The sequence below is a fragment of the Lepisosteus platostomus genome, chromosome 2 (genome assembly GCF_059453375.1).
Source record: "Lepisosteus platostomus isolate fLepPlt1 chromosome 2, fLepPlt1.hap1, whole genome shotgun sequence".
Lineage (NCBI taxonomy): Eukaryota > Metazoa > Chordata > Actinopteri > Semionotiformes > Lepisosteidae > Lepisosteus > Lepisosteus platostomus.
The window spans coordinates 29,570,767-29,595,731 of NC_142612.1; the positions used below are offsets into that span (position 1 = coordinate 29,570,767).

At 36.5% G+C, this 24,965-nt stretch overlaps 2 protein-coding genes across 2 annotated transcripts in view; one reads left to right on the forward strand and one right to left on the reverse strand.

Moving 5' to 3' along the window:
- ubac2 (UBA domain containing 2) overlaps positions 1-24,965 on the forward strand; it is a 92,030-nt gene that overhangs the window by 27,218 nt on the left and 39,847 nt on the right. Inside the window, exon 5 of the mRNA XM_088604345.1 lies at positions 16,656-16,779. Coding sequence (XP_088460471.1) covers positions 16,656-16,779 — 124 coding nt within the window. The remainder of the gene's footprint in view (positions 1-16,655; positions 16,780-24,965) is intronic.
- On the reverse strand, positions 6,882-14,469 carry gpr183a (G protein-coupled receptor 183a). Its single transcript, XM_088604333.1, has 2 exons — positions 14,312-14,469; positions 6,882-9,550 (listed from the first exon to the last, which is right to left on the reverse strand). Exon 2 carries the CDS (start codon positions 9,523-9,525, stop codon positions 8,455-8,457), a length of 1,071 nt encoding a protein of 356 aa, XP_088460459.1. The 5' UTR covers positions 9,526-9,550; positions 14,312-14,469; the 3' UTR covers positions 6,882-8,454.

Genomic DNA, 24,965 nt, shown 5'->3' on the forward strand with positions numbered 1-24,965 from the left:
GATCTTATCTTGTCTTATCTACTATCTGAAAACATGAGAAAAGAGAAAATAACTGATAGCTCAAAAATGTTATAAAGAGCTTTGTTGCAGTATGAATCTAACTTAAATTTACTTTAAAATAATGAAAAACTCTTTTAAACCATTTTTGTGACATATTCATTTATTTGATTTTAATGTGTGCTTATGGGAAATCTTAAAATAATTGGGTTATTATTATTATGGATTATTATTCCCACGAGTAATTATTAGTTTCAGGTTCCTCTGAAGGAAGAGTTTTTTTAAGAGTAGTGTTTGAGCAGTGCTCTTCTGTATTTGTTTGACAAGCTTAAGAATTGCCATATTTCAAATCACACCATGCGTTGGGAGCATGCAGTAGAATAAATAAAAGTCTTTGTCTAATGTCCAAGTGATTTACTTTTAAGAGGTTAGAGTGGGGAACTGTAACAACCTGTGACCTGCAAAGTAAAAAGTGAAAGAAAAGTGACCTGAGGTGGAGTCCTGTAACCCCTCTGTTTGGGGTTAGCTGTTATATAGCATCAGAAATCCCAATTCGACCTTATGCCCAATATCCAAAAACCTGACAGCACTGCCTGAAACTGCCCAACTATTCACATCTCTACCTTGCTTGACAGCTCCATGAGGCCACTTGTTGAAGGTCTCTCTTCTTGTGTCAAGCCTAGTTACCACGTTCTCAGGCTTTTTGACTGCTGTCAGTTTCAGAATCCAGAATGCTTCGTTTTCACCAAAAACACTGCATCTCAGTTCCTCATCTTTCCTCATGCAGATGGTCTCACAGCTCTCAGACTCGCATTCAGCAAAGGGGCCCCCTCAACTCACACCCTTATCGGAATAGATGAATTGTTTCTCTTCCTGAAATCATTTTCTTTCAACAGTCTTTTGTACTGCCAGGTCAACAGTGTTGCCAAGGGTACCAAGATGAGATCTGACTCTGTTAACCCCTTTGTCTGATGTTTTGTTTTCCTGATTTTTTAGGATGGGATTTACTTATTTAACATAATACTACTTTTAAGCAGAGAAATGCTGTTCTTAAGATACCTTGATTAGATTTCCTGGTAAGTAGAAAAATAAAAAAAATGTTAAATGAGAGAAAAAATAATTTCAAGTCCTCTTGTGGCTCTGAATGTTATATTTATGTTGTTAAACCAGGTATTTCTAGGGTACAGCCCATAATGAGAGACCTGTTTTAGCAGGGGGATCCACAGGGAGTGGAGGATTTGCATACAGGTCTCTGGGGTGGAGGTGAGGAGGGACAAGGTCAGCAGGTGCTTGATTTGTCTTTGTTCACTGTTACTATCTGTGCGTTCATCGCACGACTCAGTCTTCCAGGGATCAGGATCAGCAGATGGACAGAGTCCATTGGTCACTGAGCAGCAGCAGAGAAGAGAGTTTGGTTAGGCAGTTAGACCAGAGGGTCACGCAGCCACCTTCAGTCTTCTTTGCATTTTACCAATAAGCTAGAACTGACATCTGCTTCAATTCAGATGGGAGGAAAACACTGTTTTGTTATTTTAAAAATGTATTTAAAAAGTATTATTATAGATATTTGTTTTTTGTCTGTTTATTTAAGTTGTGGTTGGTTTATTCTCTTTTCCTCATGAATTGACTTTTCTTAAGTGTGTTAGTACTGCATATAAGAGTTCAAGTTCATAGCTTGCTTAACTATTGCCTCTGTTCCTTGACAAGAAATTGAGAAATCATATGTGAATGGTTGTTTTTTGTTGCCCAACTTTCAGTTGCAAAAGTGCATATTTGCTGATAGTACCTTTATGAAAACCCTAAATATAAAGTAGCCTAAAAATATTTTAAGTGTGCTTTTGTTTCTGTTGCTGAAAAGTGTTACTTAATTTTTTTTTTCTCAGAATGTACTGATCTTTAATATAACTATTCCCATAAAAAATATTTTCACCTGTTTTTGGTATTGAGCATGAAATAAATGCAGCACGAAGACTGCTAGGAAAGTGGTTGTATGACAGACTTAAAAAGGTTACATGGAATTCCCCACCTCCTCAAAAAGAGTCAATAAACCCTTTAATGTGATTTATATGATAAAGATGTAGTTGACTGGAAATACGATATAAATGTTTTTTTTTTCCCTTTTTAAAGGTTGCTTAGTTAGTAGTTCTTTAGTTTGGCATTTAAAGGGGAGGCTTACTTTGACGTTGTATTAATCACAAAGGCAAAACTGTGGTTCCAAACAGGAAGCAGAAAAATATATAGAAAAAAGAATGTGATTAAACTTGATAAAACATGTTTTATGGGACAACAACAGCTCTTTCAGTTTGTTCTTCTATATTACTGTGAATTTTGAGAAAAGTAGCACGAGTGCTCAGGGACATAATGAGCCTCAACAGATGAAGCAATTCCTTGTAATATATTATCATCTATAGTACATACTGGTGCTCATTGAAAACACAATAGTCTTTTTACATCAATAGCTTATTAGGCAAATATGTTATTTGTATCTTAATAGTGAGCAGTTTTGTTCCTTGGGATAGCAAAATACTGAGCTCAAGTCATGTGATATCATAAAAAATGCCAGGCTTCATGTTTATTTTGTTATAATTGCTTAAACTAAATGAACTGATTGAGGAATTGTAAAATACCCATTAAAATTCTGAAAATTCTGACCATGTCCTGATTGAGTAAAGAGAATTGCTAGTTTGCTATCCTCATGATTGAAAGTGGGATGTCTGTAGGAGAAGCTGCCCAGAGTGCATGCTGCTCTACTTCAACAATCGGTGTATTAGTCCATAGAAACCAGGAGTCTGACACTGTAAGGGATGAATCACTTCTTGGAAGGCAGAAGGTAATCTTGCTGGCCAAGAAAAAATCCAAGAAGAATGACCTGCGCATCCGCAGAATGATTGCAGTTTGTAGTCTGCATGAAAAAGATCTGCGCGTTTGGAAGCCATTCAGTGTTAATGTTGACAGCTGAGGGACAAAATCACCATCTCTGAGGGCCAAAGAACTTCTCTGATGTGTGTCAGAGAGAGAGGTGAAAAGTGAAAGGTGGTTGCAGTGTTTTGGTGTATTCACCAATGAATACCATTTTGCTCTTGACAGACCTGATGGAAGTTAACTTGTGTGTCTGTTGAATTTTGTGTTATTCAAACCTGTTTCTCAAGTGGTAGAAGGTTGATGATATGAGAACACAATTGTTACCAATTGAGGACAGCCGCTTAGAAATACTTTGATGAACTTCTTGAGCTAACAGTCCTTTACATTCATACAGCCATTTCTGAAGTGAAGAAGAACATATTGTTTTTGACAGGACCAGCTATTTCTCTTAATCTAATTCCAGTAGAATATCTGTGAGTGAATCCAACTCCAATCCTGTCAATAAGAAAAAGCCTTGACCATCCAGTATTCCATAGTTGCATTGGACAAAATGATGGAATATCCCGCAGTGTTTTTTCCAGAGGCTGATCAGGTCTGTGTGTCAATGTAACCAGGATTTTGTCAATGCTCAATTAACTAATGCCTGCCTGATACTTTGTAACAATTTATTTTTGACATTGCTTCAAATTTCTTAGAACATTACATGACTCTGTGATCTTTTTTTACATTTTTGAGGTTTTGTTTCTTATCCATGTTTAAAATATTTGATTAAATTAATTGCACCTAATACACAAAAGAGCCTCAACAGGGTCTAATCTAGGAAATCCATCTTTCTGATACGTACAGTGATTTGCTGATGTAACCCACTTGCAACATTATCATATTTTGTTGCTACTTGAACATACTTCACAAGGCTTTCAAATTGGACATTATATGTAAAATCAGCACAGACAACTCCAAGTTGTTGTAAAAATATATGTGTAAAATAAGTAAAATGAACACAAAAACAGATTATTTTCAGTTGCAAAAGTATTCAATTTCCATTGTTTCTGTAGTCCAAAAGTAACTCAGATACATGATGAATTGTGTGAATGTTTGCAAAATTGGTGAAATTATTTCTGTCTTTGTCACTGTCCCAGCTCAGTCGTGTCCTTTATTAAGAAGTGGGGGATTCATCATACCTAGATTAGGTAACCCTTCTAAACTGAGCAACAGCCAGTCAGAAAACTGTTTTTAAAATTTCGCACTAAAGGATATCATAAAGGATATTCAAAGTTCCATGTCTGCAGTTGGAGTCAATGTTCACACATCAACAATATGACAGTCCTCAACCAAAGCTGATGTGTATGACCGAGTGCCAATGAAAACAATTCTGAAAAAAGACTAATTTTAAATCTCATAAGCAATATATTGCACACGGGGCAGAAGGTTTTGTGGACAGATGAGATATAACTTGAACCTTTTGGTCTAAATGCAAACCCTTACATCGGGCAACACTGTCACCAGCTGTCAAAAAATAGTGGTGGCAGTATCATGCTCTATGGAAATATTTCTGAACAATTTGGGACTTGGAAACTTGTCAGGATTGAGGGGTAAATGGATGATGCAAAATGTTGGCAAATCCTAGAGGAAAAATTGCTTGCGTCTACCAAGTATTTAAAACTACTGTATGTTCATAATTCACATTTAGCAGCATAATGAACAGAAGCATGAGACCAAAGACTGAACTTTAAATCTAATAGAAAATTGATGGCAAGATTTGAAGGTTGCAGTCCATTAATGATCCCCAAAGAATTGTGGATAGTACTTCTACTTGAGGATACCCATTCTACTAGGAAGAATGAACAAAAATCACACCATACCATTATGCTAAGCTTGTATATGCACTTAATTGTACCCAGGCAGACCCTGCTTTCAAGCAATTCACCTCTTTAATGGAAGTAAAACCTGAGAGAAAATCAATTTAAAATAAGTTATTGTTTAGGCTTTGAGAACATGGAGCAACAGTTAGAAATGAGAGGAGGCCATTTGGCTGGTCCAGTAATTGGTAGTATAAAAGTTTTTTGTTTTTGTGCAAGGTTATTGTTGATTATTCATCTTAAAGGCCATGAGAAGTGGTGGTGTGGTTAACTTAAATATCAGAAGCGTTTACCACACCATTGGGGACAGTGATAAGGAGGTCCAATGGGTAGTGTTAAAGTTACGTTTTGTCTCTTAAACGGGCAGTTACTGTCTCTAAATAAACCAGACTTAGACTCCAGACAGCTCTGTAATTATTGGCCAATAGCTAGTGTGTTTTTTATTAATTTAATCTAAATTACCATTAAGTTCTGCAATGAACTGTTGCTGTTCAGTTACAACCTCACTTATCTGCCAATAAGACTAGCTGCTAATGAGCCATTTCAGTCTGAATTCAAATTGATGCATAGTGCTGAAGTAGCCCTTATTGGGGATACTAATGATTTGTAGATGAGTACTGTCTTTTTATCTATTCTTGTCCTGCTGGGCCTCAAATCTGCATTTAACACTGTTGATTAGACCATCTTGCTGATTAGATTAAAGGGAATTCTTGGTATTATTGGATCTGTGAAGTCCAGTTTGTCAGGTTAAAATCTGAGAGGAAATACTTTTTTTAAAATTGGGTACTGTTCGTCTTTGACAAAATTGGTTACTTCTGGCATTCTACAGGTCTCTCTTTTTGTACCTGTTCTTTTAAATATCTTTGATTATTTGAAGACATTTCTATGCTATTTATTAACGTATGGTTCCACGGCACATTATTTTAATCAAGCACTGTATCTGTACCAGTCTGATGCAGACAACCTGATGCATGCTTTTGTCATTTTTGTTAGAGTTCATTGGTGTGAACTCTTTTTCGCAAGTTGCAGTATGTTCAAAAGACAGACGATTGCATCATAACTCAAACTAAAATGCATGACTTCCTACAGTATGTATCTCCTCTTTTAGCTTCCTCATTTCAGAATAAAGATCAAAATGCTGTTGAGATCAATTGGGATCTAATTTTAAGATAAATGAGACATATTTCAAAGACAAAACATTCCCTTTGTATCAGCCTTATAAACAGTTATTTAAAACAAAGCCAAATTCAAATTGAATGGCCAATTCAAGTACTCTAGTGATGTTTTTTTTTAAATTGAAACTTTTCATCTCTTTTTCAATTTAGGAGCACTTATTTTTAATCAAGTTGATAAACAAAACTGTGAGTCCCATAGTACTTATAGTTGAGTTAGCACCAACTGGAGCAGTGATGTGGCCATAGCTGAGAAGGCTGCAAACTTGGGCAGCAATAGGAAACACTGTTATGTTGAACGTCAAGGACGTGCCTGCACTCTTGAGCTCCCTTCCAATGCTTTTGGACACCTGACTGTGTCCCAGCCACAGATTGCTAATGTAATAGACTAGACTCGGATTGATGACGTCGGGACTTTGGGGTTCAATTAAAGAACAGGTTTACGTTTTGGGCCTCTTGAGAACTCCCACCTTTATTTAAATAAAAATTTTAATCATGCAAAGTGTGAAATGTGCAAACAGAGCATGGAAATTGTACCTCTTCACTTACTGAGCAGGATGTGAAAGATCACTATTGTGTATATCACTTACTGTACGTATATATACTGTATCTCTCAAAAAATTGATCATGAATATTGTACTTAAATATTGTAAGCAGTCTGTTCATTTTTCTCCAGTCAAGCACCTACAGATTCACACAGCAGAGAAACAAGTCTGTTTGCCCCCAAGTTGACTAACGTAAATGAGGTTGTGACCTTAATTGTTAGTTTGAACACCACCCTTTTATAACGTACCACGTGTTCAGCATGCTATCATTTTTCAGTGTTTCTTGGAAGTAAATTAGCGGTGACCAAAAACAGGATGTAATACAAACTTTCAAAAATGCAAAAAGGTGTGACCAATTTCATACACCATCCATCTGCCCCTTTAAGAGTAAGAATTGATACATGAAACCACACTTTGATAGAAACATTCTAAAGAAAAGAAGAAAATACTCCATATGTTGATTTAATCAAATTATTCTAGAAATGTAATCACAAAATTGATATATGTACATAGATATCTACAATATATACACAAAAAAACATATGCAATATAAAGAGGGCTCCTGAAATAGTGATGCTAAATACTATGTGTCATCTCAGTTTTGACACTTGTATTTTAGTTCATTGTATTAAATACAAATGCATAACAGTACAGTGCTTCCTTGACTGAAAACACATTAAATTTAAAATTATTCTTTTTTTACAGGATAAGATTTATGTGTAAAATACAGTAGCTCCTACCTACTGCTAGTGTGGACAATTGTTATTTGATATAATTGTCTGTATTCTAAACTCTGAATAGAATGTAAATGTCACTTTCTTTCACTAATTTTAGTTCCATGAATGTGTTGGCACCCAAGATGATTTTTTTTTTCACTTAAATCTCCTGGATATAGAATTTACTGTTCTGCTTTCAGTACTGTTCAAAAGATGCACTAGCTCTTGAGAACACCCTGAATGGAGACTTCAGTGGTCGCAGTTCCATGCTAATGCATTAAAGACTGAGAACAGTCCGTCAGTACTTAACCATTCGCTTCCCAATTTACTCAACTATTGAAAACTACTCTCTATAATGAAACCTCACTGACACACATTTCAGAAGTGAACGGATTTGAGAACAAAAGGAGCATTACAGGAGATTTAAGGGATATAGCTTGGGAAGCTTTTAAGCATTTTAGAATGAAATATGTTTTATTGAGGTATCAGTACTTCATAATGCCATACATAACTTAATATGGTGTGTTACACCTTTAGATAAATGGAAAGCCTATAAAGATTTTAAAAGTGAGATACACTGTACCGTTTAGTTTGGTTTACATAATGAGTATTCATTATGTATATACAGTATATTTGAGTTTTAAGTAAAAGCCATGTTGTATTTAACTCTCACCACTAGCATGGGATTACACGGTCTCATGTGTTGTTGAGTGACTAGGGGAAAATATACAAAAACACAGAAGGGAGATTTTATCTCAGATCTTCTGCATTGAGAAATGCTTTTCTGTTAATCTTGTCAGAACTCAAACTGTTCATGGGAACAGTATAGTGAGACCATTTTAGATTGATTGATATAGTTTGAAGGGTCAGAGAAAGCTTGTTGTCTTTTAGAACTGCAAGGGAAACTAAACTGGAAGTTGCCACCCCCTTATTTTACACAGTGCTCAGCTAAGCTTGATATGTGTACGTAAAGGCAACAAGTTAGGATTCTTCAATCTATTTGACCTATCCATGCATTTGTTAGTTTATATACACTCTGTGGTCAAACTGCACAGTTATATTCTCTAGCTGCTTCAATACTTAAGATGAATGCAAAAAAACGGACTCTATGGAGTTGTGAATAGTTACAGGATACAGGTGTTCTTCAGAAAAGTAACAATGTTCCTCCTCTGTGCGTTAGATGGAATTTTGTTTTGCAGTGTGTAAGGATGGCATGTTTCCATTGGTTGAGCTGCACATCCTTACAGTGCCAATTCTATAGTCAGTACTTCCCAAGTAAAGATTGTTTGGTGAACCAGTGTGCTCATTGCTTGTTTTTGGTACTGTTTAATGGAATTGAAGCTTTGTTGCCCTCAATGACGTCTCTGGAAGAGCCATCAGGAGAGGTCTTGACCACACTGGAGAACGACACGCTGACTTGCCGCTTCATCATCTTCATGATCTTTCTTTTATAGCCTTTGCATGCAAAGAAGTAAATGAAAGGATCCATGCAACTGTTAAAATTCATCAGGCACACGGTGGCATGCAGGGATACCTGAAATCGGTACAGCTCTTTACAGTCTGGCGTGTACATAAGTTTCCGGATCATGTACTGCAGAAGATCAATGTGATAGGGGCTGAAGCAAACGACAAAAACCAGGATGACAAAGAAGATGACGCTGATGGCTTTTTTATTCCTTCCAGATTTGTCTGTGAATTGGTTTTGCTTGGCAGCGAAATGCAGTTTCCAGCATAATCCAGAATAGCAAACCAATATTGTGACGACAGGGATAAAGTATCCGAGGAACACAGCGCCTATAAGCATGAAAGGCAGGTTGGGAATGTTTTCAAAGTTTGGGTATTCCATGCAGGTGATGTGGCCAGCTGCCTCCTTACGCGTCATCGGCATCGTGAGCAAGGGTAGTGTCTGAGCCAGCACTATCAGCCACACTATGACACAGATGTATTTGACGTTTTGAACTTTTCGTAACCGGCTGTAGCGAAGTGGCAGGACTACGGCAATGAACCGGTCAATGCTGAGGCAGGTCATGAAATTGACCCCAGCATAGGTGTTGATGTAAAAGATGAGAGTGATGGCTTTGCATAGCCCCTCTCCCAGTGACCAGTGAAAGCCCTTGGCATAGTAGTATATGCGCAGTGGTAAGGACAAGGTAAACAGGATGTCTGAGATGACGAGGTTGGTGGAGTACAGGGTTGTAGAGTTCATTTTCTTCAGGTTTGGCCGGATGACGTGCAGAGCCAGTGCATTGCCGAGCAGTCCCACTATGAAAACGATGGAATAGTGCAGGGGCATGAGAATCTTCGCGGTGTCTCTATGGTCGTACAAGTTTGTACACGTGTCATTGCTCCCGTTGCTGCTCAAGGGCTGCGCCATGTTTCACAATTGCAGGATCTTATACCTGCGGAAGAAAAAAAGAAAATGAATCATACAACCTGATATGCCTTGTGAGTGGGCAAATGACTCGTTAAATTCATTGAGGAGGGGGGAAATTTCAAATATTTTGACAGCAGAGAAAGTAAAGGGCATAGCCTTCCTGGGAAACATTTATTTATCGTAGTCAAAACACTGCTGGCAGTGTCTCTGATGAAATAAGAAGAGTGTATGATCAGTAGAATCCATGACGTCCTGTTGTAAATATTAAGAATATGTCATATAAGATTGATCTTGACTCACATAATCCTTTAAGGTGGAGTTCAGGAAGGAGAAAAGGTTAAATGACTGAACAATTGATTGGACTTTATGAATCATTATTTGTTTTGCAATAACCACTCCATTCTTGTTTTCAAAGCATACCACATTAGTATATCTTTGCAAGGAAATGATATCTCATGTATATTCACCACAGAACCTAGTTGTGTAATTGAGAATCTTAATGTCAAATAGGGAAAATTCATGTTTTCTGTTCCGTTTTTTTTAATGAGTGATGGTGGACAAGAAGAGTTGTGAGATGGGTCAGATGAAGTGCCAAATTGCTATTATTCAACTATTATTAGGAAATCTTATCAGTTGAATTCCCCTTTTATCAATTTAAAGTTATTACTGTTTAACCAATCTTTAAAAAATAAAAAAAAGGATTTCCTACTTGTACAAATTGATTTAAGAGTCTGTGTTCTTATACATGTTCTTATTTCTGAAATCTAATGTTGGTTGATTCTTAATCAAGCCATGAACACAGTGATGTAACGTGGGTTGAAAGAACTGCCTATTACATCACTGCCCCTGATTCACATTTACAACTCTTGCCACCAACCGGTTATCAGTATGAAGTCCCCTACCATACTGATAGTACCAGAATATTGTTTGGTCTTTTGGGTTTCATGTAGACTATGTTTTATAGTGTGTGTGCTTACGAAGGATGTCCTATAAAATTCCATTAATTGCTACAGTGTGACCAAAGAATGAAGAAAGCTTTTCTTTCCCTCTTCAAAATGTAGTACTACACAGTTCTTTCCACAGTTGCTTCTTTTCAAGCAGTTTGGAACTCTTCGCTGTGACACATTTTGAGCTGTTGCTGATTATGTTGTTGAATACCACAATCTCTCTTTTTTCATGTCACTATACCTTGTTGGACCCAATCTCCTCTGTACCCAAAAATAAATTTTAAAGGAACACATTGACATATAAGAATGAAGGTCGAGAACAACTAGTAAATCATACTGGAATGAAGCCAGTAGGCATGTTTTTTGTCTTCTTCAGGGCACACAGAATGACAGTAAGCTGCCTTGAAAAGACCTTTAATGACCATTTATTTTCTTTTAGAAAAAAAGGTGCTACTCAGTTTTGATAACACCAGTGTAAAAAAGTGTTCCTTCTTCTGCACAAGTCCTACGTTTCTGTCAAACTATAGCAATTTTACAGAGCTGCACATTGAGAGTGGAACAGGTCATACAGTGGGTATAGAAAGTCACCACCTTCTTTCAAAAATTGTACCTTTTGTTATGACACTGAAAATAAAAACAAATTAAATTAGGCTTGTTCCATTTTTATTTACACACAGTAAGCCACATTAGCCATGTTAAAATAAAATTCTAAAACATTCTGAAAATTAATTCATATTACAACAGTAAAATGCCTTATTTGGATAAGTGAACACCCCCATTACAATTGCATTTGTAAGCTTGTTTAGGTATAACCAATCACCTTACAGATTACACAACAAACTAATTGGCTCCCACCTGTGATCAGTTGTGGTGATTTTGATTAGTTGAGAATAACAGCAGCTGTTTCTAGAGGATTCCACTGCTTGTAAGTGCATTTCAAAGCAAGAATCCACTATGGGCTGAAAGGTTCTTTCAAAAGAACTTCGAGATAAAGGTGTGGAAAGGCACAAATCAGAGGATGGGTGTAAAAAGATTTCAAAGGCTTTAAGTATCCCATGGAGCACAGTCAAGACCATCATTAAGAAGTGGAAGGTGTATGGCACCACCCAGACCTTGCCTAGATCAGGCCGTCCCCCCAAACTGGATGATCGAGGAGGAAGGAGACTGATCAGAGAGGCTACCAAGAGGCCAATGGCAACTTTAAAGGAGCTACAGGACTTTATGGCCTTTAATTGTGTGCATGTGACAACAATATCACAAGCACTCCACAAATCTGGCCTGTATGGGAGGGTGGCAAGAAAAAAGCCACTTCTTAAAAAAGGTTGCATCAAGTCTCATTTGTGTTTTGCTTAAAAGTACCTTAAAGATTCTGTGGCCAAGTGGCAAAGGGTGCTGTGGTCAGATGAGACTGAAATCAAACATTTTGGCCAGAATGTAAAACGGTAGGTCTATCGAAAACCCAATACATCTTATCATCCAAAGAACATCACTCCTACAGTAAAGCACGGTGGTGGCAGCATCCTGTTGTGGGGGTGTTTCTCTTCAGCTGGGGCTGGGGCACTTTTCAGGATAGAAGGGAAGATGGATGGTGCAAAATACAGGTGAATTCTTGAAGAAAACCTGCAGCCCTCAGCCAGAAAGTTTAAAATGGGAAAAAATGGGGTTCACCTTTCAACATGACAATGACCCAAAGCACACCGTCAAAGCAACCATACAGTGGCTCAAGGACAGGAAGGTGAATGTCCTTGAGTGGCCTAGTCAGAGCTCCGACCTAAATCCCATCAAAAATCTTTGAAATGACTTGAAGGAGGCATTCCATCAACGGTCACCAAGCAGTTTGACTGAGCTTGAACAATTCTGTAAGGAGGAATGGGCAAATATTCTTTCCTCTAGGTGTGCAAAGTTGGTAGAGATGTATCCAAACAGACTCAAGACTGCAATTCAAGCAAAAGGTGCTTCCACCAAGTATTAACTCAGGGGGGTGTTCTCTTGTCCAACCCCGTTTTTTTTTTTTCAGAAATTTTGCTTTCTTTTTTCACTTGAATGTTGCAAGGTACAATTTGTAAGTAAAACTGGAAAAATTCTTCTTTTTGGTCTTTAAGGCAACAAAAGGTGAACATTTTGAAGGGGGGTGGTGACTCTCTATACCCACTGTAATACTGAGTTCTTCCCCTGTGAAACTCGGTAGAATATGAAACGGAGCAAATTATTTCATATTTGGACTCCATCGCCACATGCTTTGTGCATGTTCTAAATAGGAATTTTGAGATTATATATTAATAGAACTTGTAGGTGTCCTGATGTTCAGGCCTTTGGTGGTCTAGGTGACCTAATTTGTATGAAAGAAAAAAGCAGACTAGGAAAAAGATGTACACTCTGATATAATAATCTCTTTGATGATATCGGCATTGACCCTGTTTAAGCCATCTACACTGCATCTTATACTCTATTTCCATTTGATAAATCCAATTAAAGCTCTATGAAGGTCTAAGTAAATTAAACCAAATTAAAACTTTAACTGGCTGATGCCCAATAAGATAAAAATAGCAACAAGTAACATTTTTTGAGTAGTAAGTTGTTTTTTTCTGATTGTGATGTGATAGGAGTAGTTTGTGGAGGCTTAACACGAGCATTATTTCCACTCTGTGGACTTCTGGCAGCTGACGTCAAAGGTTCTCCAATTTGATAACAAATAATTGTTTTGAGAGAGTCTGAAGCAATACCAAGTGTACTTTTGTAAGCTTTAGAAAATGTTGTAGAAGCCTGTCACAGATATTGACTGGAAAGTTGTTTTTGATGATGTTTAGTTTTCAAATCTAAAAACTGTAGCATTTTAATTTTTTGAATACATAAGCCTTAAGTAGAAAATGAAAATACACATTATTTTTAAAAAATCAAATTCATACAGTAGTTTTGCGGATGCTATGTAAAAGCAATAATGCCATAACAATTTCCAGTTAGAATTACACTGTTAGACATAGCCTTTTTCAGCTTAAATTCTACAACAGGGCTCACACCCAAAGGAATTGATCTCTTTAGTGATATTGGTGTGCTTTTAATGATTTGTTCAGTTTGTTCTATGTTTAGATGAAAATCAGTGGAAGTTGAAATATGTGTGAAGGAAGCCAAAGTACAGAGAACATTCTAACTAAGTTCAGTGGATGAGAGATGCTGCATCAGGCAACACCCTCACAGTTGAAGTGAGATTCTGAAGTCACAGACACTGCCTCAGTTTTATGATTCCGCAAAATAATTAGCCAGTTAACACAAGGCAGACCTTTTACTCATCCTTTTCTCTTAAAATACATTATTAATCAAGCACTTAATTGTTATACAGTTTAATTATTGTACAGAGTGACATTACTGAGGTCAGATAAAAAGGTGTGGAATGTTGTCCATTATGGCTTAAATAAATACTGAAATCTAAAACAAAGATGCCATAATAAACATTTATCATAACATTTAAACATCTACACCCTGCACAGATTTTTCCCCTTTTCTGCAAAGTTATCTTTTAGACTTGATTAGCATTTTTTTGCAGTTTAACACGTTTTATGAGTATTTAACTTTATAGTACAAATAATAAAATTCACTAGAAAAATGCTGTCTTCCACAAATATTTAACGTTGATCTGTTTTTAATTCAGCTTTTGCTATCAGAGTTCAATCTGGCAGAATAGTTCTGCAAGTTTTGATTATAGTAATGATCAATTGTGCAATATATATACTAATAGACAATCCTGCCGTTAATCTTTTGTATTTCATTAGCACACTGTATTTTGAAAGCACACTATTTTCTGTAATACAAAGAGGTGAGTAAGTGTTTTTGGAAGTACTTACGTAATAGCTGGCTGTTATTCTTCAGTATCACTGGAGATTGTGTTTTATTATCAGTGTCCTCCTTTGCATAGTCCAGTAAAGAATGTTAATGCTTTCTCAAGGCTCAGCGACAGAGCACGTTTCTTCTGAAGGAGGTGACTTTGAAAAGAGAAGTGACTCCTCTTCTTATGGTGTCACCATGGTAACTCATGGTAATTCATATCATTTCCTGTGGTGTGGATCCAGCCCTAAAGATATTTTTTTTGTTTGTCATTTATCTTGTTAGGAAGTCACAATATCTCTCCCTAGAAGCATTTATTTTTATCTTTTTACTAGTGTTTTAACCTGGTGAAAAGTAAGGGAAAATATTAATATCCTTCATTGGATTTTAAGATCAGAATATGAACTTATTTTGCCAATTTTTTTATTTTTGTTTGAACTGCAAGGCTGTCAGTCTCATTTTCCAGGGTAATTTGGAAGGGGTGTAAAGATGAAGCAATAATTAAAACTATTTTCTAACAGCTATGTAATTTGAATTTCACACCGTGCAAATTTGATGAGGCCAAGACTGCAACAGAAATTGCAGTTGGACACCATTCGGCTTTAGCTCAAGAAATTTAACTTTGAGTGGCATAAGTTAAAAAATATTCTGGGTTTTATCTGCTTTGTAGAGATAAGTTAATTTTTCTCTCCAGTACATACAAGATGTATTAAATACTCAGTTAAAAACAAAGCCTAAAAATGGTTAATGAACTAAAACTTAGGTCAGACGGCTTTATGAAACAGGTGTAGGAGAGAAATCTTGCACAGGCACCGATGAGCATCCAGCTACTGAAACTATTGGCCACAGTCATTTATACTGCTGTAGTCTCACTTTCACACATTCAAACTGTTTTTTGGGGTTTTGTGTTCTAAAATAGTTCAGTGATGTAGTTAAAGGGGATTTTGGAAGAAAACAAATCCATGTTTCTACTTAAAAGCAGATGAAGAATGAACAAGGAATAAGGAAGAGTTTGTTTCTCTCTGAACCCTGGGATTCTAGAGAAATTTTCAAAATAATGGTCATGGTTTTCCCCTTGAGTAGACTACAGGAAAACTGTACATTCCACAGAATGTCATGAAGATAACATTTAATTTACCTTTTGCTCAGAGAGAAAGTCAAGAATTAAGTAACTTCTTTAGATGATCTCTTTCCACATAAATTCAGGGAAGCAAATTGTTTTTGGAAAAACTAGCTCCTCTGTATTAACACAATAGTTTTATGTCCAATTCAGGACATCATGGATAATCTTCTTTAACTTCTCAGAAAATGTACTTCATGTATTATACTTGGGTTGGGTCTGGAATAATGCTAATTATCCATTTACAGCAATAAACAATAAATCACTTATGTATAAGATTTTTTAAAAGACACTAGTACACTCCTAAACAATTAGAGAAGATGAAGGCATGTACTGCTCTGTCTGGTCAGGGTGAGCTCTCTCTGTCTCTCTTGGTTTCTTCCTCCTCCTGACACCTTTGGGTCTCAGAGTGATGGGTTCCTTCCTAGATCCTCATGCTCTGTCTGGTTTGCTCATGAGCCTTAATCTCTCAGGAGTTGATATTTATGTTACATTTCATGAAGGTTTTACTATCCATAACTTATACAGTATACATATTTTGTATGCATATCATACAGTTCCATGTGGCTGAAGTCACTCTTGTTAGTATCAGCCACCGCTTCGTGTTGTCCTAGCCAGAATATTACAGAAGTCAAATGGATCAAACACTTGATATTATCACTTTGATTATTGCCATGTGCTGTACAGGTCACTCAGCCATATAATCGATTATTCTCCCCAGTTAGAATCACTTACAGAATATCTCCATATAGTACATTGACTTTTTACTACCTTTGATAGTATTATTCTTCCACTTAATGTCTTGTTCTTCTCAGTCCTTTTGAACTGACATACAGGTGTCGTTACTCTCTATATTGTCTATTTTATGTATAAGCAGTGTAGAAATGAATACATACATTCATAGTACGTACCAGGTGAATGATGGAAGCGAAGATAGTGGAAGTCTTAAAGTGAGCATGAAACATGGAAGAGTTAAAGAAGTTAACTTCTGTGAATAACAGTATAAAATTCTTGCGGTAAAAGTAAAAATGATCCCTATATATTGGTCAGTGTTTGCATCATCAGGGAAAGTGGCACTATGTGTTTGTTAAAACTATAAGAACTTTTACTTTCTGTTCCAGAGATGGTGTGCTTTTGGGTAGTCTAAGGGTGCATCTTTCACATATTATGAATAAAGGATCTAAAAGGTATAATTTTGGGAAAACCCGGAATCCTGACTAGAACTTGATTTTGTTTGTCTGCAGGCTGGGGCCAGTGTTTGCCTTATTTGTGCCTTTCTACTGCTCCATTCCAAGAGTCCAGGTCCCTCAGGTCTTTGGACCTGTCCCCATCACGAACAAATCCTTAGTCTACATTGTGGGTCTTCAGGTACGTGCACTGTGTTCACCTCTTTCGTTACCTTGCTGCACGGTTGTTCTCAGTATAATACTGTTCACCTTCTGGTAAGGATAAAGGTTTTGCACCAATTTGATATCAGCATAGTTTCAGTTAAATTATTTCAGGCAGCAGTGTTGAGTAGAGATTCAGGGGATTGCTGTTGTACCCTTGAGCTGGGCACTTCACTCAAATAACTGTGGATTTGAGACACAATCGCCAATCTAATAAATATAATAATGAATTATTTTTGTGATTAACATTGTGATTATTCTTCAACTGCCATCTTACAACTCACATTTTGCTAAACTCCACATTTGTTTCATTTGATTCAACTTCTCATTAAAATATTCATGATTCATCTTTGAAAATAGGACTTGCATAATTCAGTACATGTGAGTGTTCCCTTCTTTAACTGGAGTGGCTTAGAGACAGATCATATGGTATTGAATGTGTCTCAGAGTGTGACCAGCTACGTGCAGAGTGGACACCATAAGCTACATGCCAAAGGGTACGTAAGAATATTACCAGACACTTGGAGAAATGAATGTATGCAAATATACAGGAACTGACTATCACTATCACAAGCCTTATCTGGAGAGTGAGGTACTTTCCATTTTGTCATACTGTTCCTGGGGTAATCTTTTAGATATAGATATTTTTCCACATTATTTCTGTCAGTTTATGTGTGCCAATATGAAATGTCTTCATCAGAAGTGGAACTGCTCAAAGCCAAAATGTGTTTCTTGTTCTTCAAACTTTTCCATGTGGAGTTCACCTCTGTAGTTCTAGGCTTGAACCCTCACAAATGATTTATTTGTATGATCTTTACACAGCAAGGTGGTTATACAGTAGCCTACGATTTTATTCTTGTCTGTGTAATTACTTTGCGTATACACATGAATAAAGCATACAAAATTAAAGGATTTTTAGATGCCCATTTCTATTTGCAATCTGCTATTGAAGCCTGAAAAATGAAGATAGGAAAATCGATGAGTGTTGTGTTTTCTTAAAATCTGGTGAACCTGTTTGTTGACACTTGATCTTTGAGGTCGTTCACAAGTAAGGCCTTGGGGCCAAAAATCAAGTAGCCCTTGGCTGGCTGTGAATCATTATTTCCAACATCTTTGTCACTCTAAACCAATTGTGGATTCTTACCTTGATTTAGAGAAAGTTCTGTTATGCTGGATAATGCTTTGCTTGATATAGCATATATAGTACTGTGATGTGTTTTGACAAAATGTCTGGATAACCCCCCCCAAAGAAACGTCTCTGTCACTGCCCTATTTGAATTGGTGCCCTTGGAGATACAGTACTTAGAAGAAAGCTTTTTAAGTCGCACAGCTAGAGAAAATGTTACCTCCTGCAACACTGTACTGTATTTAACATGGTTCTCCAAAAAACGTAAAAACTGAGCAAAAAAAACAAATTCATTAGCAAGCCTTCGTGACAGCTTACCAAAATTATATCTTGTGAAAGAAACCATCGGACACATGAGTCTAGCATACATATGACTGATTTTAGGTCACGGTCAAAGAGATTTTCTGTTCAGCATTGTGCTTACTGCTCTGGTTTAGTCAGTTTTGCCTTTCCGTACAAATTTTTTTTTTTTATTATTTATTTTTAAATCAACTTTGGTGTATTACGTATACTATTACTTAAGGAACCCCACCTATTTGGAAAATTTGCGATGAGTGGAATAACGCGTGTACTCTGTTCCAGCGTACTCTGGTGTTTCAACTTACAATCACGTGGATTGATTTTGTCATGCTGCATGATCAGGAATGATGTAGTAGAAAAGGATTTTAGACTTGTAGTGATTATTATTGATCAAGACGTTTTTAACAATTCTATGCTGTAAAGAGAACCTTCTGTTCTTTTAAGAGAAACAATAATGGTTTTGAGGAAGTAGACACTTTGTGAGAAGAGATGGTACCAGATACTGTGGTAGAGCTATATATATCACAAACAGAATCTAAGCTTTTGTAGGTTTTGCTTTGATGACATTATTAATTAAACCTGTTATTAATATGTCTCAGTTGACTTTTTTCCTGCATGTTGTTATTTGAATTTAAAGACAATTGAAAGACAGGAACAATGAGAGGTAGGTGAAGTTAAATTAAACAAACTTAAAAGCTTTTGAGTGAAAATAATAAAGTAAATCAATTGCAACATGTCACATTTTTTTAAGATCAGTGAATAGATGTTTAATGGGCAAGAGTCTAAACTTGCTCATGTTGTGTGACATGACATGTTTTATATTCATTCTTCATACCTCATACATTCATCCATCCAATTTCTAACCACAAATCAGAGTCCAATTTCTTCCAGTTCAGGGTCTCAGGAGAGCCAGAGGTTATCCCAGAAAGCAATGGACACAATGCAGGATACAGCCTGGAAGGACCACTAGTCGAATACAGGGCAGACACACACACTCACACCAGGGTTAGTTTTCCCAGAAGCCGATTAACCTACCAATAACACTGAGCCACTGTGCCACCTCCGCAATGCAGATATAGCCCTTAGAGATAAGAGATAATTTTTTCTTGCTTTGCCTTTCTCAGGGTTCTGTGTATAGATCTTATTTAATAACATAATCATTGTATAATAGTTCTCATGTACTGTACAGTATATAGCACTGAATTAAACGTGGTATCCTATTTATAAAACAATTTTATGTCCATGGAAGTGGTAAAGTACAACTCCCGCACATTTTCAATTACTATTCCTAGTGGTGCTATGACTGGTTACAGCCAGGTAAATACATTAGATGTGTATTTTTGTCAGTTTCCAGTGCTTTCCTGCATTAAAGACAGGGCCATATGCTTTAAGTGCTGCTGTAGATTAAGCCTACTTTCATCTCAACCTGGCAGATCTCATGTGGTTGAAAGACCCAGAAACATGAAGCCACTTTGTGGCTTAAACTTGCTTTGAGATGACTTTGGAGTCTTGCCGCAACTCTGCACAGAAGTGGGGAAGCTTGAGAAGACCTGAGCACTGTTTCAGTTTGAATAAATTAAACTCTTGACTTCTTGCATGGTCTATAAACAAATACCGTAGCTACCACTTCATGTGAATTCTTTTTTTCATTTGTTTAAAGCCATCAGTCGGATATACGGGGCATATATTGTTGGAAAACTCCAAAATGTACCACTGACTCATTTGAAAATTTCTTGGTGATTAAAGAACTTCTTTCTGAAGAGAAAGAGCAAGGTCAGTCTTTTTTCCAATGTATGCCTTCACGGTCAGAGGAAATGGGAACTTGGCCTTTTTTTCCGATCATTGTGTCATTGAATTTTAATAACTCAGAATGCTAAAATACAATAGCTCTTTCAGAGATTCTGATCATTTTTTTAAAATTGTGCCCCTTTTGGTTTTGGAGTCTGCAAGACAATAACGGCGTATTGTTTTAGTGTTGAAACTAGTTTTACAGTATGTGTTTTTCCTGTTGGTTGCTTCTTGGGAAATATGACATAAATCCCACATTTGGATTCTCCATAAATCACAACACCTTAGTGTTCATGCTTAAAATATTACTACCTTTTTTCTTCTCCTCATTATTCTTATTCTGTAATCATTTTTTATGCTTTCTACACTTGAATCTCTGGGAATATTTAAATGTTTCCCTGAATACTGTGACTTCAGATTTTTTTTCCTAGAACTTCCTGTGAGCATATACTTGATTACGATCCTAAATTAATTATTCACTCAAATATGTTTGTGAATAGTCTGTGTTTAGTTTTTCTTTGACATAATTTCATACGACTGAGTCTAAAGGTGTCTCCCATAAAGAATCCTAAGAATGAGCTGTGTAGGTACACCGTCTGTACAAAAAGTAATAACAGAAATATTATTATTGCCTTCCTTTTTAATATTTATATATTTATAATAATAATAATTAATTATTATTATTATAAAATCGTTTTATATTTCTGAACCTTTCCATGTTTTGAGGTGCATTTTATTTTCTTATTTAGTATTTTCATTTTCATACACAAACAATTTGAAAAGACTAGTTATTAAGTTTACTGATGTGGTTTAAGCAGAAAATGTACCGAATTGTTGCAGAGCAAATCAGAAATGTCAGATATGTGTATGAATAGGACAGACGGAATAATTACAGTGGATAGATTACTTCTGAACAACTAACAGAAGTGTGGTAGTACTTATTGAATATTGATGATGGTGTTCACTGCATTGTAAAATACTGCACAATAAAAACGCATCTTCCTGTATTTTAAAATGTGGACATCTTTTATGTGCCTCATACAACTGTGGACTTTAAATGAATCATTTTTGAGTTGGATCCAAATGAATTAGTAGATGAAGCACCAGAATGGCTCTAGGAAACACTGTTTTAAAACACTGCATGGATTGCTGTGAGTCAGTAATTTCTCAAATACTACATTAACTTCAAGCGAAGATGTAACAAACAATGTTTGAAACTTCATTAGTGATGAATGCTGAAATACCTGTTAAAATACACTGTGTTAAAGTAATACACACTGCACTGCGAGTAAAGCACGAGAAATCAAGGTACTGTACATGCATGTTAATGTGACAAGTGCAGCTTTGCACGCACTGGGATTCGATCATGTCTGCTCACAGACCACTATGAATTCACAGCACCAGTCACCCTATGGGTCTCTTGCAGAGGGAGAATTCTTCACTTAAAGGAGGTGATATCACCTTATGTTTAGGGCTGGGCGAAATGGCCAAAAACATTATCACTATAAAAATGTTCATATCAGTCGATATCGATAATTCGATAATTTATCACGATAAATGTCAAATCATAATTTCTTTCAAATTTAAAGGCAGATTTTTTCTCCTGAGTGAAAGTTGAAGAAACCAGACAGTTAATTGGTTAATTAAACAACTTTTTATTTTAAGAACACAACAAACACTTGCCAAACAGCAGAAACATTAAACAAATCTGTTAGCTGCCCGGTCTGCAACATACACGCGCACTCACGCAGTATTTTGTGCGCATGGGCATATCATGCGCAAAGCATATACTGTATATATCGAATATTTATCGAACTTTTGTTAAAATTATATCAAGGAAAATTATATCGCGATAATTATCGTTATCGAATTATCGCCCAGCTCTACTTATGTTACAGGATAAAAATCTATCCTGTAACATAACTCTGTCTCCTCCTATGTGGCAACATAAACCATATACAGTTTTAAAGAAAGCATTACAGGCCCCAAAGAAGATTACATCATGGCATCTTGTGCAATTACATCCTGTAAAGAAATGTGTTCTTCAACATTACAAGTTTGTTTACAGTGATAAAGCTGAACAGGCCAGATGAGAGATTTAAGACCGGAACTTTTTTTGTAACAAAAGCTGTAACTAATCAGGAGCAGAGAATCAGGATTGTTTTCTAACTTGTCCTTGTTTCGGCATACATGGAGGATATCATGCATCCTCTAGGTAGCTGGACAGCTGCACGAGGTCAAAAAACAGACTTTGTTCCTCTGATTGCACCCTGCATATGTTATTTTATATTAGAACGTTTGCAGCTGGACAGGAATACACATAAGGTTCATCCCCACAATCTCAGATTTGAGCAACTAGGCGTTGACAATGTTCCCTATTAAGCAAGCAAATTAAACAGGAAAAAAATGAAAGTTACACAGAATAAAAGCTTGAATTTCTAATGAGAACCACAGTTTGAGTTGCAGTTTTGATTACACACTAATCTTTCCATTCATAATAATCCCTGTGTGTTATTGTCTATTTGTTTCCATGTGAGTCTTGTAACACTGGTATATTTTGTCACATCTAATACACTTATAGTAGCTTGCAATGTAAAAGTGGCTGTAAAGTAGTTATTGTTAGGTTTTCTTCAGTACTGGTGCGTATACAAATGAGATGATGACGCATCTCACAGTTATATTTATCATGGTCAGACTTCATAAGCATCTGAAGAGAGAATTTGTGTAGTGATGTCCATGAAGGTGGAAAACCTTTTCGAATTAATACTCACATGTTTCACTTGGCAAGTGAAGAAACAAGGTGGGTCGTCATGGGAGGTTTGTCTGAGAGAAAGTGCAGAGAAGCGACATATATAGGAACATACTGTAAATCCCCATAAGAACAATGTAAATACAGAGGAGCATAAACTTTGCCCATTGACTTAAAGTGGAGCCTTTTCTCATATGAATTAAAGGAATATAGCTGAGCAAGGGACATATGTTAGAAAGTGTGTTTTACTTGTAACTAATCAAATGCAGTACAGGGCATCCTGTTATACAGAAGGCCAGGTTACGTTCCTAAATCAGTCAACTTATTATAATACAAAACAATACAATGGCAAAATGGCTTAGAATGGGGAATTGATATTATAAGGAATAATTTAATTAGCTTGAGATATGTTCTCAACGTACAGTTAAGACCTGGGTATATACATTTAATATACCTATAACTCACAAAAAATATTTATAAAGTGTCACCAACTCCTTTTGACTTGTGGTCTCATTAAAACCAACAAAATAATTTGCTGCTTCAGAGTAGATATTTTTTTCTACACACTCTTCATGCATTTAAAGTTAGCAATCAAACCTTGATCCATTGATCAGATCAGCGATGTAGTTTGTAGTGATGATTCATGTGCAACAGCACTGTCTACAGGAAGAAGAATTTATTTAATGGTAGATTAGGCTCTTCATAATATTTTTGCATTTCCAGAACAAACTGATCCATGAATTGCCAGTGTTGCTGGCTTTTGTTACCTTGAAGGACAACGTAAGTGCAGGAAATTCTTAAATGAAATTCCTCAATTCATCAACGACATCAGTGCGAAATGACATATAGCGAAGTCATTTATAATGGGGCCCACCTTGATACTTTTTTTGCTGGAATATCTGAGGAAATTGAGGGGTAAAATCCTACATCGAGTTTTGAAAAGGTTTTCAGCAAGATCTTTGGAGCAAAAAACATTCCTACACTATGACAGGTGCACATTTGACTTTTGCCAAAACCAAGAGTACATTCAAAGCCCAGAGCAGTCAGTTATGAAGATAAAGGACTCATCGCCTGGTAAGACAAAAGGGGCAATCTGCAAAATAAAAACTCCAAGATCTTCTTTTTTCCCCGATCTGTCAGTAGACATGCAGTGGAAACAGTGACTATATAATGAGACACAGAAGGTGGTACTATATTGTAAAAACAATTGTAAATCCGTTGAAGAACACAAAAGGAAAAAAAAATGTAATCCAATTGAACAGCCTCAGCTGACATTGCTGATTTGCTTTTACTTTTAGTGGTTTCAGTTTATGTGTGTAGACTGCCTATGGCTCGTTTAGATCCTGACTATACTAACCAGCACAACATACATAACTTATTTCACTTATCTCAAGGACAAAGACAACCTACCGAAACTGTTTCATCAGATAAATCCCCAATCAAGATGGCTCCTGGCTGCTTAAAGATGAGAACAACATTCACCAGCATTTTGACCTCCTCTTCACCTGGGAATGCACCTTTGGTTTGCAGATTAATGCTATGCTTTGCACGAGATGTGCAGGCAGCCCAATTTCTTTAAGACTTCGTATAATGTGTTAAAGATACTTAGTTGCTTTCATTTCTCTCATTAGTAATTTTTTGGGTTCTATATAAGTCTATGTAGCTGAAATGCAGTTGTTGTTATTATTAAAAGAATGCATTTATTTCCCAAAATAGATGCTGTAGGTCAGAGGGTTACAGATTTAAATTCTTAATAGGAGTTCTGAGAATGTATTCAGAAATAAAGTTATTGTTTTTTTTGTTGGTGCTTGTTTTGAAAAGTTTTAACTGTGCATGTTTTATTTATAGTGGGCTTGCTTGCTTTCTGTTGCTCATCTCATTCGGGGGCACTTCACACGCTGCAGTGTGCCGCATCCCAGAATGGCAGGATAGGTGCTGATATACAGTATAAATCCCCTTGAAGACACAGGATGTGGTCAAGGTTCTCATGCCACTCCTTTGTATGTGACATAGTTAATCGAGAAGCCAGCATACAACAGGTACACCACTGCACATGAAGGGGAACACCAATTGTAGCTTGACTCTGCACTGTGCACTGATCACAGAGGTCTTCATAAGCATAATCAGAAAGCATATTTGGGAAGGAGGCTGTGCGACAAACCTCAAATTTTAACTCCTGTTTTCTGGAAAGAGTAGTTTCCAA

What these genes read in the sequence shown, in the direction of transcription:
- gpr183a (XM_088604333.1), bottom strand. Translation starts at nt 9,525, where the DNA reads ATGGCGCAGCCCTTGAGCAGCAACGGGAGCAATGACACGTGTACAAAC.